At 44.7% G+C, this 12,700-nt stretch overlaps 3 protein-coding genes across 3 annotated transcripts; 2 read left to right on the top strand and 1 right to left on the bottom strand.

Annotated features, from left to right (window-relative positions):
• Positions 1 to 469: 469 nt before the first annotated feature.
• MNS1_0 (Mannosyl-oligosaccharide 1,2-alpha-mannosidase) lies at positions 470 to 2,249 on the top strand (the record flags this gene model as incomplete). Its single annotated transcript, XM_031148123.1, is given in 3 exon segments — positions 470 to 496; positions 514 to 2,076; positions 2,130 to 2,249. 3 exon segments carry the CDS (start codon positions 470 to 472, stop codon positions 2,247 to 2,249), a joined length of 1,710 nt encoding a protein of 569 aa, XP_031005900.1.
• Positions 2,250 to 6,314: 4,065 nt separating this feature from the next.
• On the top strand, positions 6,315 to 7,856 carry aclL_3 (Cytochrome P450 monooxygenase; the record flags this gene model as incomplete). The annotated part of the gene is made up of 1 exon (XM_031148124.1): positions 6,315 to 7,856. One exon carries the CDS (start codon positions 6,315 to 6,317, stop codon positions 7,854 to 7,856), a length of 1,542 nt encoding a protein of 513 aa, XP_031005868.1.
• Positions 7,857 to 8,324: 468 nt separating this feature from the next.
• Positions 8,325 to 10,073, bottom strand: LHYA1_G003151 (putative alpha-ketoglutarate-dependent sulfonate dioxygenase; the record flags this gene model as incomplete). The annotated part of the gene is made up of 11 exons (XM_031148125.1): positions 8,325 to 8,430; positions 8,487 to 8,513; positions 8,578 to 8,656; positions 8,718 to 8,809; positions 8,861 to 8,890; positions 8,964 to 9,061; positions 9,124 to 9,289; positions 9,367 to 9,443; positions 9,497 to 9,589; positions 9,652 to 9,761; positions 9,821 to 10,073. The coding sequence occupies 11 exons, from the start codon at positions 10,071 to 10,073 to the stop codon at positions 8,325 to 8,327; spliced, it is 1,131 nt and encodes a 376-aa protein (XP_031005867.1).
• Positions 10,074 to 12,700: the final 2,627 nt, after the last annotated feature.

The following is a 12,700-nucleotide window of genomic DNA, read 5'->3' on the forward strand; positions in this document are numbered from 1 at the left end:
TTCGCCCAAGCAAACAGGTGAATAAAAAAAACTAGAATGGAATGACATAAAGAAGAATGATGTTAAGTTTTTAGATATGCGTGGTATATTATACTATCGACATGCTGTATTATACCAAGAATGGCATATTTAGGCAGTGAGAGTGGTTAAGTGCTTCGCGAAACGCTAGGGTTTAGTGTCTTGGCGTTATGTCCCGGACCTTACCGTACCTTATTCTATGAATAGCGTGATTGCGGGAAGTCTAACCTGAAAAGGCAACCAGAATAAGCACATCTCAAACGGCTCGTCAAACTGTCAACTTCTCGCGGTCCCCCGCGTTCTTCTCCCACGACCTATACTCCGACTTCAATATATACCTTTTCTCTTTTATGCTTCCTTTTATTACCTAGCTCGTGTCACTCATTAATATATTATTACAGTTCCTTTTCTTCGATTATGCTGAGGCGAAGTTCTCGACGCTCCCTACACAATGTCATTATTGCTGCAGTCATTATATGTATTATCTACCTCCAGCGACCGATAGCGCCCGACAGGCCTGCAGAAGGAGGCGGCGGCGGATTTGAATACATCGAAGAGTTTCTACCAAAAGGATGGGGGAAGACAAGCAAGATACATGCTGTGAAAAGCAGCTTCGATTGGAGCAAGGTATCTCGCCGAAACCCCATACCATCCAGGATCCCTCTTCCCAAAGGCAGACCACACTCCCTCCCACGAATACAACATATATTCCCGAAAGAATCTCGATTCGACCTTGCACAATTGGAGTCGCAGCGTCAGTCAGTACGGAGGGCGTTTCAGAAATGTTGGCGGTCTTACAAAGAGCATGCTTGGATGCGAGATGAACTTATGCCCCTGTCTGGCGGCAGCAAAGACACGTTCGGAGGATGGGCCGCGACGTTGATTGATAGCCTGGATACTCTGTGGATTATGAGACTGGAGGCTGAGTTCAAGGACGCGGTGGCTGCCGTGGCTACCATTGATTGGAACTACACGAACAACACCTCTTGCAACATATTCGAAACTACCATCCGCCATCTTGGGGGACTTCTATCAGCGTATGATTTGAGCAATTCGCAGGTATTATTGGACAAGGCTATCGAGCTTGGGGACATGCTCTATGCGGGGTTTGACACCCCCAATGGAATGCCACCCTTTTGGCTCGACTTCGAGAAAGCAAAGGCAGGGGAGCTAGAAGCAGATAGCCATGGTCCAATTGCTTCACCAGGTTCCCTCTCTCTGGAGTTTACTCGATTGTCACAAATCACGAAGGACCCCAAATACTATGCTGCCATCTCGCGAATCACAGATCTGATTGAAAGGCATCAAAGCACGACCCAGATTCCCGGAATGTGGCCCACGATGATCGACTCGCGAAACGAGGGGTTCAATCTGCGTGAATTTTCCATTGGCGCTCTGGCAGACTCTCTATATGAATATTTCCCGAAAATGCATGCTCTTATGGGTGGGCTAAACCCCGTGTATGAGAAATTGACCATATCGTCACTGGACACAATCAAGAAAAACGCTTTGTTTCGACCTATGCTCGCCCATGGGGAAGATATTCTATTTGCAGGCAGAATGAGAGTAAATGAGAACGGAGGTATAGACTTGGTACCAGAAGGGGAACACTTGAGCTGTTTTGCTGGAGGCATGTATGCTCTGAGTGGGCGGCTTTTTGGCCGCGACGACCATGTCGATTTGGGAGTGAGACTGGCCAGGGGCTGCAGCTATGCATATGCTGCTTTCCCAACAGGCATCATGCCCGAAATCTTCAATATGTTCCCTTGCGAAACATTGGATGGTTGTGCATGGGACGAAGAGATGTGGGAATTGGATGGAGATCATAATCTCCCGAAAGGATTCAAAAACGCTCGTGATCCATCTTATCTTCTCCGGCCAGAAGCCATCGAGAGCGTTTTCCTCTTATACCGCATCACAGGACTGGTGGAATTCCGGGATGCTGCATGGAATATGTTTCAAGCGATTCAAAATGCTACTGAGACGGAATTTGGAAATGCTAGGATTGAAGATGTGACTGTTAGTGGGAAACCACCGAAAAAGACAGATTCCATGGAGGTAAGCTTGCAAACACAAAACTCTTTGGTCTTGGTACTAACACATTTCCCTAGAGCTTCTGGTTATCAGAGACACTCAAGTATTTTTACCTGGTGTTTTCTCCACCAGATCTGATCTCCTTAGATGATTATGTACTGAACACGGAGGCGCATCCATTGAAACGATTAAAGTAATTGAATTTTGACCGCATACAGACACTACTTGGGCTGGAAAAGCGATATATCCTTTGATTAGAGCACAACACAATAGATTCTATTCAACTTTGGTTTTGAAGTAGAGAAAAGGGCCACCCTTCGGCGGAGTGCATTCTCGAGATATGCGATGACATCGACCTTCCCCAAAGCGGGAATGTAATTGATGGTATGGAGAGGAGACGGACTTCGTCTAAGGTATATATGATCTGGTAAAGCCAAAAAGTAGGACAGAATTGAATCAAAGCTTGAAAATGATGCATATGACATGCTCTGAACGGGTAGAAACTCTAGAAGAAATAGACGGTTTAGTTCTAGCAAACAGAGAGAAAAGGAGAAAAGGGGATGAGGATAATGTGATTCATGGGGACAATCTAGCAATGCTCTTAAAACTAGGTATAGTCTTCTGCTGACTTCCGACCAAGTTCTGTAATCTTTCAAAGTCGGTTTCCGTGAAGCACTAAGTTAATGCCCGTGGTTGCTGCTGCTGAATAACTAGGAATTGGGAATTGGGGATTAAAATATTTATAGGGTGAAGACCAGATTTCTAGGACGCGTCAGCCTTCACTTGATAATTGAGGGGGCAAATGTGGAGAATAATATTGCCGAATAAAAGGGGACGGGGGAACATATTCAGGTTAGCACGTGACCCGATTAAGTTGGATCCACTTTCATCAAGCTTCCAAACTTATTTATCATTCCCCAACCTCTTGAGCTCTCCGCAACGCAACCTCGCGCTCTCCCGCACGCCCATCAACATCCATACACTTAAAAGTTATACACGCTCTGTTAATAACACACCACTGCACACCTCTCGATCTCACAACCATGGACCTCCTCTCCTCGATCCGCAAGTCGGGGTCGCGTGGCGGGGTAAACTTTTCCTGGGACGAAGTTAGCACCTCACAGCACCGCGAAAACTACCTGGGTCACTCGCTCATGGCACCCGTCGGACGCTGGCAGAAAGGACGCGACTTGAACTGGTATGCGAAGGGCGATGACGAGAAAGGCGAGAATGGAGAGACGGCCCAAGAAAAGGAGATTAGGGAGAGAAAGGAAGAGGTCAAGAGAATAAAGGAGGCGGAGGAGGATGCGATGTCTAGGGCTCTTGGTCTGCCGGTTGCGGATAGAGGGCCTACAGGCGTGAATGCTATCAGTGTGGGGGAAGTGAATCGGATGGTTAAGGAGACGGAAATGGGAGGGGAAGAAGGGGATGATGTGGGGAGAGGAGGAAAGGCATTTGGGAGTTTTGTGGGGAAGACTATGGGTGAGGCTGTTATGGAACTCGAAGCCACAGAGCCTGGACAGGGTGGGCTAGCTGGTAAGAGCGGAGAGAAAGAACGAAAGCGGGACGATAGAAGTAGGAGTCGGGAGAGGAAACACAGAAAGCATCGGCATCGGTCGAGGAGTGCAGACAGACGTCGACACAGGCGAAGACATGACGAGCGGGACCGAAGTCGAAGTGTCGAGAGACGTGAAAGGAGACACAGAAGTCGGAGCCCTGATAGAGATAGGCGGAGACCTGAAGGTGAAGAGCGAAGACGACACTCGGATTACAAGCCCCGACGGAGCCGTTCGCCAGATAATCGGGACCGTAGAAGAGAAAAGGATTTCGATAGGCGGCGGTGATCTCGGAAATAAGCTATGTCTCAATCGAAGAACATCCCAACCACCGATGATGAGTATGCCGCTCCGAAGACCCCACGAAACGAAACATCAAGAGGGATCATCAAAAGGCTAGGTTTTCCCTACCTAGATGATCGAACTGATCGAGGAGTAAAGATATCCAGGCGATGTCAGCAGCGTTTTCAAGTACGTTTGACAAGGGCAAAGTAGCATTTGATACCCAAGCTACATAGGTAGACAAAAACTATGAGCTATTGCGATTAGTACTATAATACTAACATTTAACCTAACAAACTGCTATCCTCTACAATTGATACAATTTATTCTCCCATTACATACCGCGAAAAATTACGCGCAACTATATGGGAATTTTGTTTGGTCTTAGTCAGGTATCCAGCCAGTTCTCGAGATCGAGCTAGGGAAAGGGTGCGTACATGAGGACGAAATCACACCCCTCAAGAAGTCAATCTAATCCAATACCGTCAATATTCTGAAGTTAGTTGATGGTGTTCCACAAAATCCTTCGAGTAGAGACCCTAGTCAGTTGTGCTTGCCTAAAGCGGATTTAATGGAGGCTTTGACCAGGCTGATCTTCACGTAATCGAGCCACCTCACTTCCAAAGTGCTCTTACTTCAACCCGCCACAACATGTGCAATATTCCGACAGATATCAGTGTCCAACCCATCGCCTATTGACGATGCGCATGTACAATTACCGGCCATGGATCGGCTAATCCGCAAGATAAAAGGCAAAGGCAAAGGCAAAGAGCCCGAAATCATATTGCCCAAATTCAAAGCCCCAGATCGCCTAACACGCGTGCACCTGATCGTCGACCCCGACAATCCTACCAGATATTCATACCACTTGCATCCTTTGATGCCGGCACTGTATCATATGTTTATTGATGATGAGAGGGGGTTCAATCCCGTGCTAGAGAACGTCTCCATGATATTGCAACGGGTATTTGATGGCCGCGAAGTTGGCAGCGCTATTTTCGAAAGAGAATTTCCTGACGAACAAACTCAGAAAATCCTCGAGGTATGTTTGGAAGGCGACATTCGAGTCTTTGTACAGGCTTCATTTCAGCCAAAGCTTATTCTCGCAAGGTGGTCTATGGAAGTGTCGCTCTTTGATCGCGAGAATTCTTTAGATCAATTAGAGAATACGTGGCTGGAGGATAACTTAGATGAGAATGATGTTCCTGCGAAGAAAGTGGACAAGGCGGTGGCAGTAGTGCGACCTCTGAATAAGATAAGTACTCACGACGACGTCCCACCACCGCCTTACGAGGAGAACAGGCCACCTCCGGAGTACGAACAGGCCACTAGTTCGAAAGAACATTATCAAGTTCTCCCAGTCTATTTACCTACCAAGGTAGAGAGCTCCGAGCCGCATACAGAGAAACACAAAAATTACTACGACTCATTCCCCAATCCTCCCCCGACTTGGGGACGAGAAGCTGAATTTGTGTGGGGACAAGTGTCTTCGCGTGCGCGGATAAAGTTGACTTGCACAGCAAGGAAAGAAGTGTTTGCAGAGTTTATCCAGGAAACTGACGCGAAGAAGATGGCGGATGGAGTCAAGGGTCAGCTTTTGTTTAGGAAGAGCTGTGGCTGCCTGTGGGAGACGGCTGTTCTGCTTACGCTGGGAACGCTGATGGAACTTTCGAAGGGGAAAGTTTGGGATGAATGATATGTTAAAAGTGCTAGGATTGCAAAAGAGTCATTTTTGTGGACACTGGTCATTTGGATATATCCTTCCCCTACCTCTGGTACTTGAGATGGAATGACGACGCTATTAGCAAGGGTTGCATTTGAGCGATTCAAGGATATGCGAGGCCTTGTTAGTGAATTTTCCAGTGTTAAGGATACTAAGGCTGAACGGTCTACCATACGAATTGCTATACATTAGCCTGGCTATGGGACTACTTTGAAAACTATGAAGTCCTGATTAGGCTTAGTCTCAATCGTCCTCATCCTCCTGCAGCTTTGCATCTTCTATATCCTTGTTTTATTTCTACTGGAAGAGTATATTACCCATAAGAGGAATATGCTAGGCATATGCTAGGCTAGATTAGGAATAGTTTTATTATAATTCGCTTATACAGCGCGCGCGCGCCTCTATAGCTGGCCCAGTGTAAGATCTTACCTAGGTACCTACGTATAGAGACCACTCTCGCTAAAGCTCGGCCAGTGTAGAGAAGCATAGACATTTATTTAAAGTGGGTTCTCTACACTAGCTGAACTTTTAGCTACACTGGTTTAGCTGTAAGCCCCCTATAAACAGGCAGCAGTAACGGATTAGTCAGCCACCCCGTGTCTTGGATCTGCATCGAACTGCACAGCCTTGTTTGCAACTCCCATCTTCATGCTTTCGTTCTTCTCATCGCTAGTATCTACTGGCGCATTGATAGAGATAATATGTCTATCTTATTCACCATCAGCAGTCTACTAGCAACATCTATCTTTGGCGTAAGTTACTTCGGACATCTGCGAAAAGCAGTTGCTAATGCAAACGCCGATCAGTACTTCATTACCCATGCCTTTTACAACGCGTTCTTCCATCCGTTAGCAAAATTTAAGGGCGCGAGACTATGGGGTATGTCTAGGATACCGTTCATCAATGCTATGCTCTCTGGAACCCTTCCGTTTCGCGTCAAAAGTCTTCATGATGAATATGGCAGCATCGTGAGAGTTGCTCCAGATGAGTTGTCCTTCACAGATCCCAGAGCATGGAAGGATATCTACTTGAACAAATCATTTATCCGTCCAAAGATTTGGGGCTCAAGACCACCTGGAGTTGAAGCCCACAACGTGATATCAGCTCCAGTCGCTGATCACGCTCGGTTTCGTAAAGCCTTCCAACCCGCTTTCTCGGAGAAAGCCACACGAAACTACGAGAAAACTGTTCAACACTTTAGCAACACTTTAATTTCCAAGTTGAAGGAATACACAGTCAAGGATGGAGGGGAAACTGCCGTCGTGGATCTGGTACAATGGCTGAACTTTACAACGTTTGATATTATCGGCGATTTAGGCTGGGGCTCTGATTTTGGGTGTCTTAGGGATACTCAATATCACCCATGGATCGCGGTGGTTCTCCATTTCAAAGCAGTTCTAATGGCAGTTTCTGTCAAGTACTACCCGTGGCTTGAGGCCTTTCTAATGAGCATCACCCCAGCGTCGGCATTGGCCGATCTTCAGAAAACACTTGCCACTACGCATACGAAAGTCAAAGACCGCTTGGCACATGAACCTGAACACGCAGATATTATGTCGCACGTCATTGAACATAACGAGAAGTTTCCAGACTCATGTCTCTCGCAGGAGGAAATAGAAGCGAATTCGATGGCCGTCGTGGTAGCTGGAAGTGAAACATTGACTACGGCTTTGACTGGGGCCGTTACCTACCTGCTGAGAGATCCCAAAGTCTTCAAAACCTTAGTCGAAGAGAACAGGGCAAATTTCTCGTCGGAGGATCAAATTTCGGCTGCATCCACTGCATTGCTTCCATATCTGACTGCGGTACTTCACGAAACACTTCGCCTTTGTCCGCCTTTACCAGATGGACTGCGGCGTCAAGTTCCGAAGGGAGGTGCTGTTATCTGCGGGCACGTTATTCTGGAGGGTATGACAGTTTCGGTGCCTTGTTGGGGTACTTTCCGGTCCTCCTCCAATTTTGCCTCTCCTGATGTGTTTTTGCCACAACGCTGGCTAAACGAGCATTCCCCCCAATTTGAACTTGATAACAAAGCTGCTTTCCAACCTTTTTCAACAGGGCCTCATAATTGTATTGGACAGCCGTTGGCGTGGATGGAGATGCGTCTTATACTTTCTAAGCTGATCTGGAATTTTGATATTAATGCTCCAAAGGGCATAACTGTAGCTGATTGGACCACGCAAAAAATCTATTGGACATGGGAAAAGAGCCCATTAGAGGTGGAACTGAAGAGAGCCAGATAAATTTCTTCTTCTGAATTTCCGCAATAATCTCGCATTGGAGCTTATTCAAAAATCTGAGGATCTGGACATGTCTTCAGATGATGTTGTTGCAACTGCGACTTGAATCACAGCCCAAACACTGCTTGACCATTACTACCGCTACGCTCCTACACACACTATACTTTTTTTAATTAGTGAATCCTGGATTAAAGATTCTAGCGTTCCTAGACATTTTATGATAGAAGGTACGCCTTGTGATATTCTTTGGTCGCGGAGAAAATGACAGTTCTAATCCCTAGTAAACACATAAAACTTATTAAACTCTTAAGACCGCTTAGTGATTACCGTAAATGCAAGAGGAGAAACTGCAAAGTAAATTATATTCTCTATAGCCTCAGTGAATTGTTCTAATCTAGACTACCGCTTGATTGACCAGAGTTTCTTGTTTATCAAATCCTAGTGAACTTTTGAAAACAGTAAACTATAGTTTTACAGCCCACCTAGTGCTTCTCGTCGAGAGGATGAATTCTTGTCAAGGTATGGTCTTTCTCCAAGAGACAACACGCGATGTGCTACTCGCTTCTCTTTATAATCGCTGAAGTAAAATATATTAGAGTTCTGCATATATTCAAATAGTATGGTTAAACTTACCCAATATCTGTATGGAAAACGGAGCGACTTTAAGAATATTATCAGGATGTTGTCGCCAGTCATAAGAATTTTTTAGAAGCGAGTAACCTACTTATCCCATATCGCCAAGTCGTTTTGATTCCACTTGATCCGAACTTGCAAGTCATAGTTTGATGCAATGGTTTCGAGGACTAGAAAACAGAAGTACATGGTTAAACGTGAATATATCAACTTAGTATAGGTGTAACTAACGATAGCCCTTGATAAGCTCGCTTTCTCGGTCAGTAACGTTATTAATCCAGCCGTGTTCAACCTGTTGTCCCCCACCAAAGATACTCTTCCAACTAAAGATAATTAGCACAAGAGACAACATGAAAGATTTATGGCTCTTTTACCCCGTGACTGGGTTCGTCCGAATGACGGGACTAATATTAGCCAGTCAGCTTCTTGTATCTCTAGAATATACTAAGCGCGGCTAAAGTCTAAACTTTGCCTTACTGTACGGCCTGGAAGTGCGTTCCAGTGTTTTCTGGTGTTCCTCTGTTTTCCTCGATGAGTTCGATTCCTTTCTCTGCAACTATTTTGTTGAAAGACGGCTAGGGAACAAAATGATACGGTTAGAATAGATAAGCTCGTAAGTGGAATAATAACTCCATACCTGGAAATGAGTCGCTGTCAGACCCTCGAGAAAATCCTGCCACGAGGGAGAAAGGCGGTCGTATGCGTCGTAACCAGAAGCAAAGAGTGTATCTCCGCCTACTTTTCCAGGAAGACTTACAACCTTTAGAAGAGCATAATCTGATGGAATATTCTCAAAAGTGATACTATATTAGATCAGTTTGTCAGATTTCGGATCTGAATTGCTTCACAATAATCAAAAGCATAGGCCTGATAGGCTTACTCAGAATGCCAAACGTGATTAGCCGTTTTTCTAGGAGCTCGATCAGCAAACTTGTTGCCATCACTTTCTCTAGGTGTCTAGTAGCCGAGTTAAATATAACAAGCACTGATTTGATGGATGGATAGCATACGTCGGATGAGACAATAGAGACCTCGTCATCGAGGGTTCCTTTGTCGTCTACCGGAATCCCTCTCTTGCTATTGCTTACTGCATGTTTGTGTAGCTAAATGATTATTTTACTTAGATAAATGGCGAATGCATCCCTCAATCCCATAAGCTACTAACCTTCGACGTCTCGGGTTTGCCAGAAAGCTCTCCTAACTTTTGAGCTAGAGTCTTTTGCTCTTCAATGTTAATGTCCTGGTTACGGAAAAAGACAACGCCACGCTGAGAAACTATTGAAGATAAAATTAATTATGAACATGTTCTGACATCTGCTATTGGGAAAGGCTACCCGTTATAGCTAGGTCCTTGATCTTGGAATCGTCTTTAAGAAGCTCCGTAAGCTGGACTGTCGGAAACTCTTTCCCGATCACTGTCGTCAGGTCAAAGGACTCGTATTGATCGAGGGAACCCGAATAGACTAGAGGAGTAGGGTAATGCTTCGAAAGAAGGCTAGAGGGTTCTGAGTTTATAGTGGTTTGCAAAGCCTCGGGCTCTTCTCGAACATGATGAGCGACAGGACTATCCGCTGAGGGTGGCGCCATTGCAATAGTCGTTTGCTTATGAATAGAGGATGTTTAGATTTGACATAACATATGAAATAGATGTGACCTTTAAAGATTATATAGGGCTGTATTTCGTAGATTGGAAGCTACCAAAGTCAGTGATGGTGCCATAACTTAAGCCTCTTTCGCCATTAGCAACAACAGTGGGATGATTCTTAGATCAGGGATCAGGAACCAATGAAATCGGCAATGGTGCTATAACTTGAGCCCTTTTCACCATTGTGAGGGGCAAAAAACAATGGATCATAACAAGAACATTGTAAGAATACCCCTCTCAAAGTCTGTGTCGCTGTTCAATCAGAATCAGATTAGTATCTCTACTTCTGGTTGCTCTAGGGTTATTAGCTCAAGCACTTGGAGGTAAAAATGTACCCAAAAATCCAAATTTGGCTTGTAGTCGGCTTCGCAAACCCATGGCAACTGGAGGTTAGTTACCTGTATCTTATTTACAATGCACACATAAGCACCTTTCGTTCCGTAGAAGAGTTGAGCTACTTCGATATCGATCGAGCGGAGATTTTTAAGCCTGTCGGCGCCGTAAGGTATGTACAGATTAACCTACTTCATCTCATTGCTTTTCGGGTATAGGATTCCATTATCTCTTGGTACTGTATGAGCTTCTGCCACTGGTCTATCTCAAAAGCTGTCTTCCTTGCTCAAGCATCTGCATACTTCCCAGATGGTACACGAAACTTTGAAGCAAAAGACTCACGTATTGGCTACTCGCCCATTGGCATCGCGTTTTCCATGGTTGTGGAGCTGCCTTCATTATGAGTCTCATTGGTTTTGGAATTGGGAATATCAATTTTCACTTACCGGTCGTATCTATGAACTGTGCTGCGATCAGCGCCGTAGTACACGAGGTCCCAAAGAATAAAGATGCGGACTTTGCTATAATAGTCATAATTAATGGCCTAATTATAGGTTCTTATTCTATATTGTGTTATTCTCTTAACTAATTTTGATAATTTGATATTTTAATTAGTCTTAACTCCTAAGATTACTGTTGTAGCCTGTAAGTGGCAAGTGGCAAAGCTTATAAAGCCTGTGGCGAAGCTTAGAAATAGCTATTTCTAAGCAGGTGGCAAAGCTTAGAAATAGGGCTTGAAGAGCCCTATATATACAGCATACTTCCCACTGTAGAACAGCAGTCAATTCAAGTCATTACCCCTAGACATAACAATTACCCTACAACCTTCTATTCGCTACCTCTAAATTTACATAATTCTTTATACAACACCTTAGCTAATCATACTGGAGCTTGGTCTTCACTCCTTTATGACGAACATATTAGTCTTAGACATATAGAAGTCCCCTTTCTGTCAACTTATCAGTACTTTTCTATATGGAAGCTTTCTAGAGCTAAGAGATTTGTAAGTAGTACAAGCGCCTTAGAATGAGACACATGTCGAAGGCCAAGAAGCTCTCAGCTCCAAGAGCAAAATAGAGGGCAAACTGAGAGTAAAATAAAACGAACCAAATAGCCGATCATCCTAATTCATTATTAGCCTTCAGTCATGAGGAATAAGCGCTGACAGCCTGCCAAAGTCCCTATGCCATATCTTGGGAGCTCACAACTCTCAGAGAAGTCCCAAGATATGTTCAAAGATTCTTTGAAATCATAGTAGAAATCAGAATAGAGTGCAATATCAAAGGCAAAAGAAGCTCACCAACTCCATGGAACAAAGCTTCCAAGCTGCCCTGTACCACCATCTGTTCCTATTGGTACCAGCACTATTCATAGCTAACAGTTAGCAATCAGCTACTAAAGGTAGCCGAGGCAAATACGGCAGTTATCAGCACTTGAAATTTCACTTACTTCCGTCTAGAAATGGCAATCTCAGTGGCTGTCGAAAACCCACTTTATTAATATCGACAGCCAGATTCTTTACTACACAGCTGATATGTGACTTGATGACCGCGGCCATCTTCTTTTGTCCATCAACAATATCACCAATAGCGTAAATATCGGAGACGTTCTTGACGGCAAGGTTTTCATCGCATTCAACCCATCCGCTTTGTGAGAGCAGGGAACTGGGGATAAAGCTGTTGTTTGGCACTACTCCAATAGCTGAAATGTACAGATCTGTTTCGAGAGTTGAGCCATCGACGAGGACTACAGTCCAGTCATTGGTCTTTTCATTAAACAAGACACTTTTGACCTAGAGTAACCAAGTTAGTTTCATTTTCCCGTCGATGGTTTTGCCCGCCAATAATTTAGAATAAGATACTCACTTTGTGCCCTGACTTCACAATTATGCCAAGCCTATTGAGTTTCTTGCCAGCTTCGATACTGGCCCTTCCCTTTAGATCGTCCAGAAGTCGGAAACCAGCGAATACCATGGTCACAGTTTTATCGGGATAGGCATCTGCAATTTCTCCAGCTATCTCGATTCCCACAGGACCGCCGCCTCCGATCACTATCCTTGAGGCATTGGCTATGGTTTCTTGTGCTCTAGGAATGCTTTCTCTTAGTATATCTACCATGGTCTGTTTGAATGGTATACATGGGTCTGCATTTCCGCTGTGAGTATGACCTGACGGATGTGATCAGCATTATTTATAAACAGCGAACCCGTGAGAAAATGGAGCTCTTCTTGAAGAGA

The sequence above is a fragment of the Lachnellula hyalina genome (genome assembly GCF_007821495.1).
Source record: "Lachnellula hyalina strain CBS 185.66 chromosome Unknown contig00055, whole genome shotgun sequence".
Lineage (NCBI taxonomy): Eukaryota > Fungi > Ascomycota > Leotiomycetes > Helotiales > Lachnaceae > Lachnellula > Lachnellula hyalina.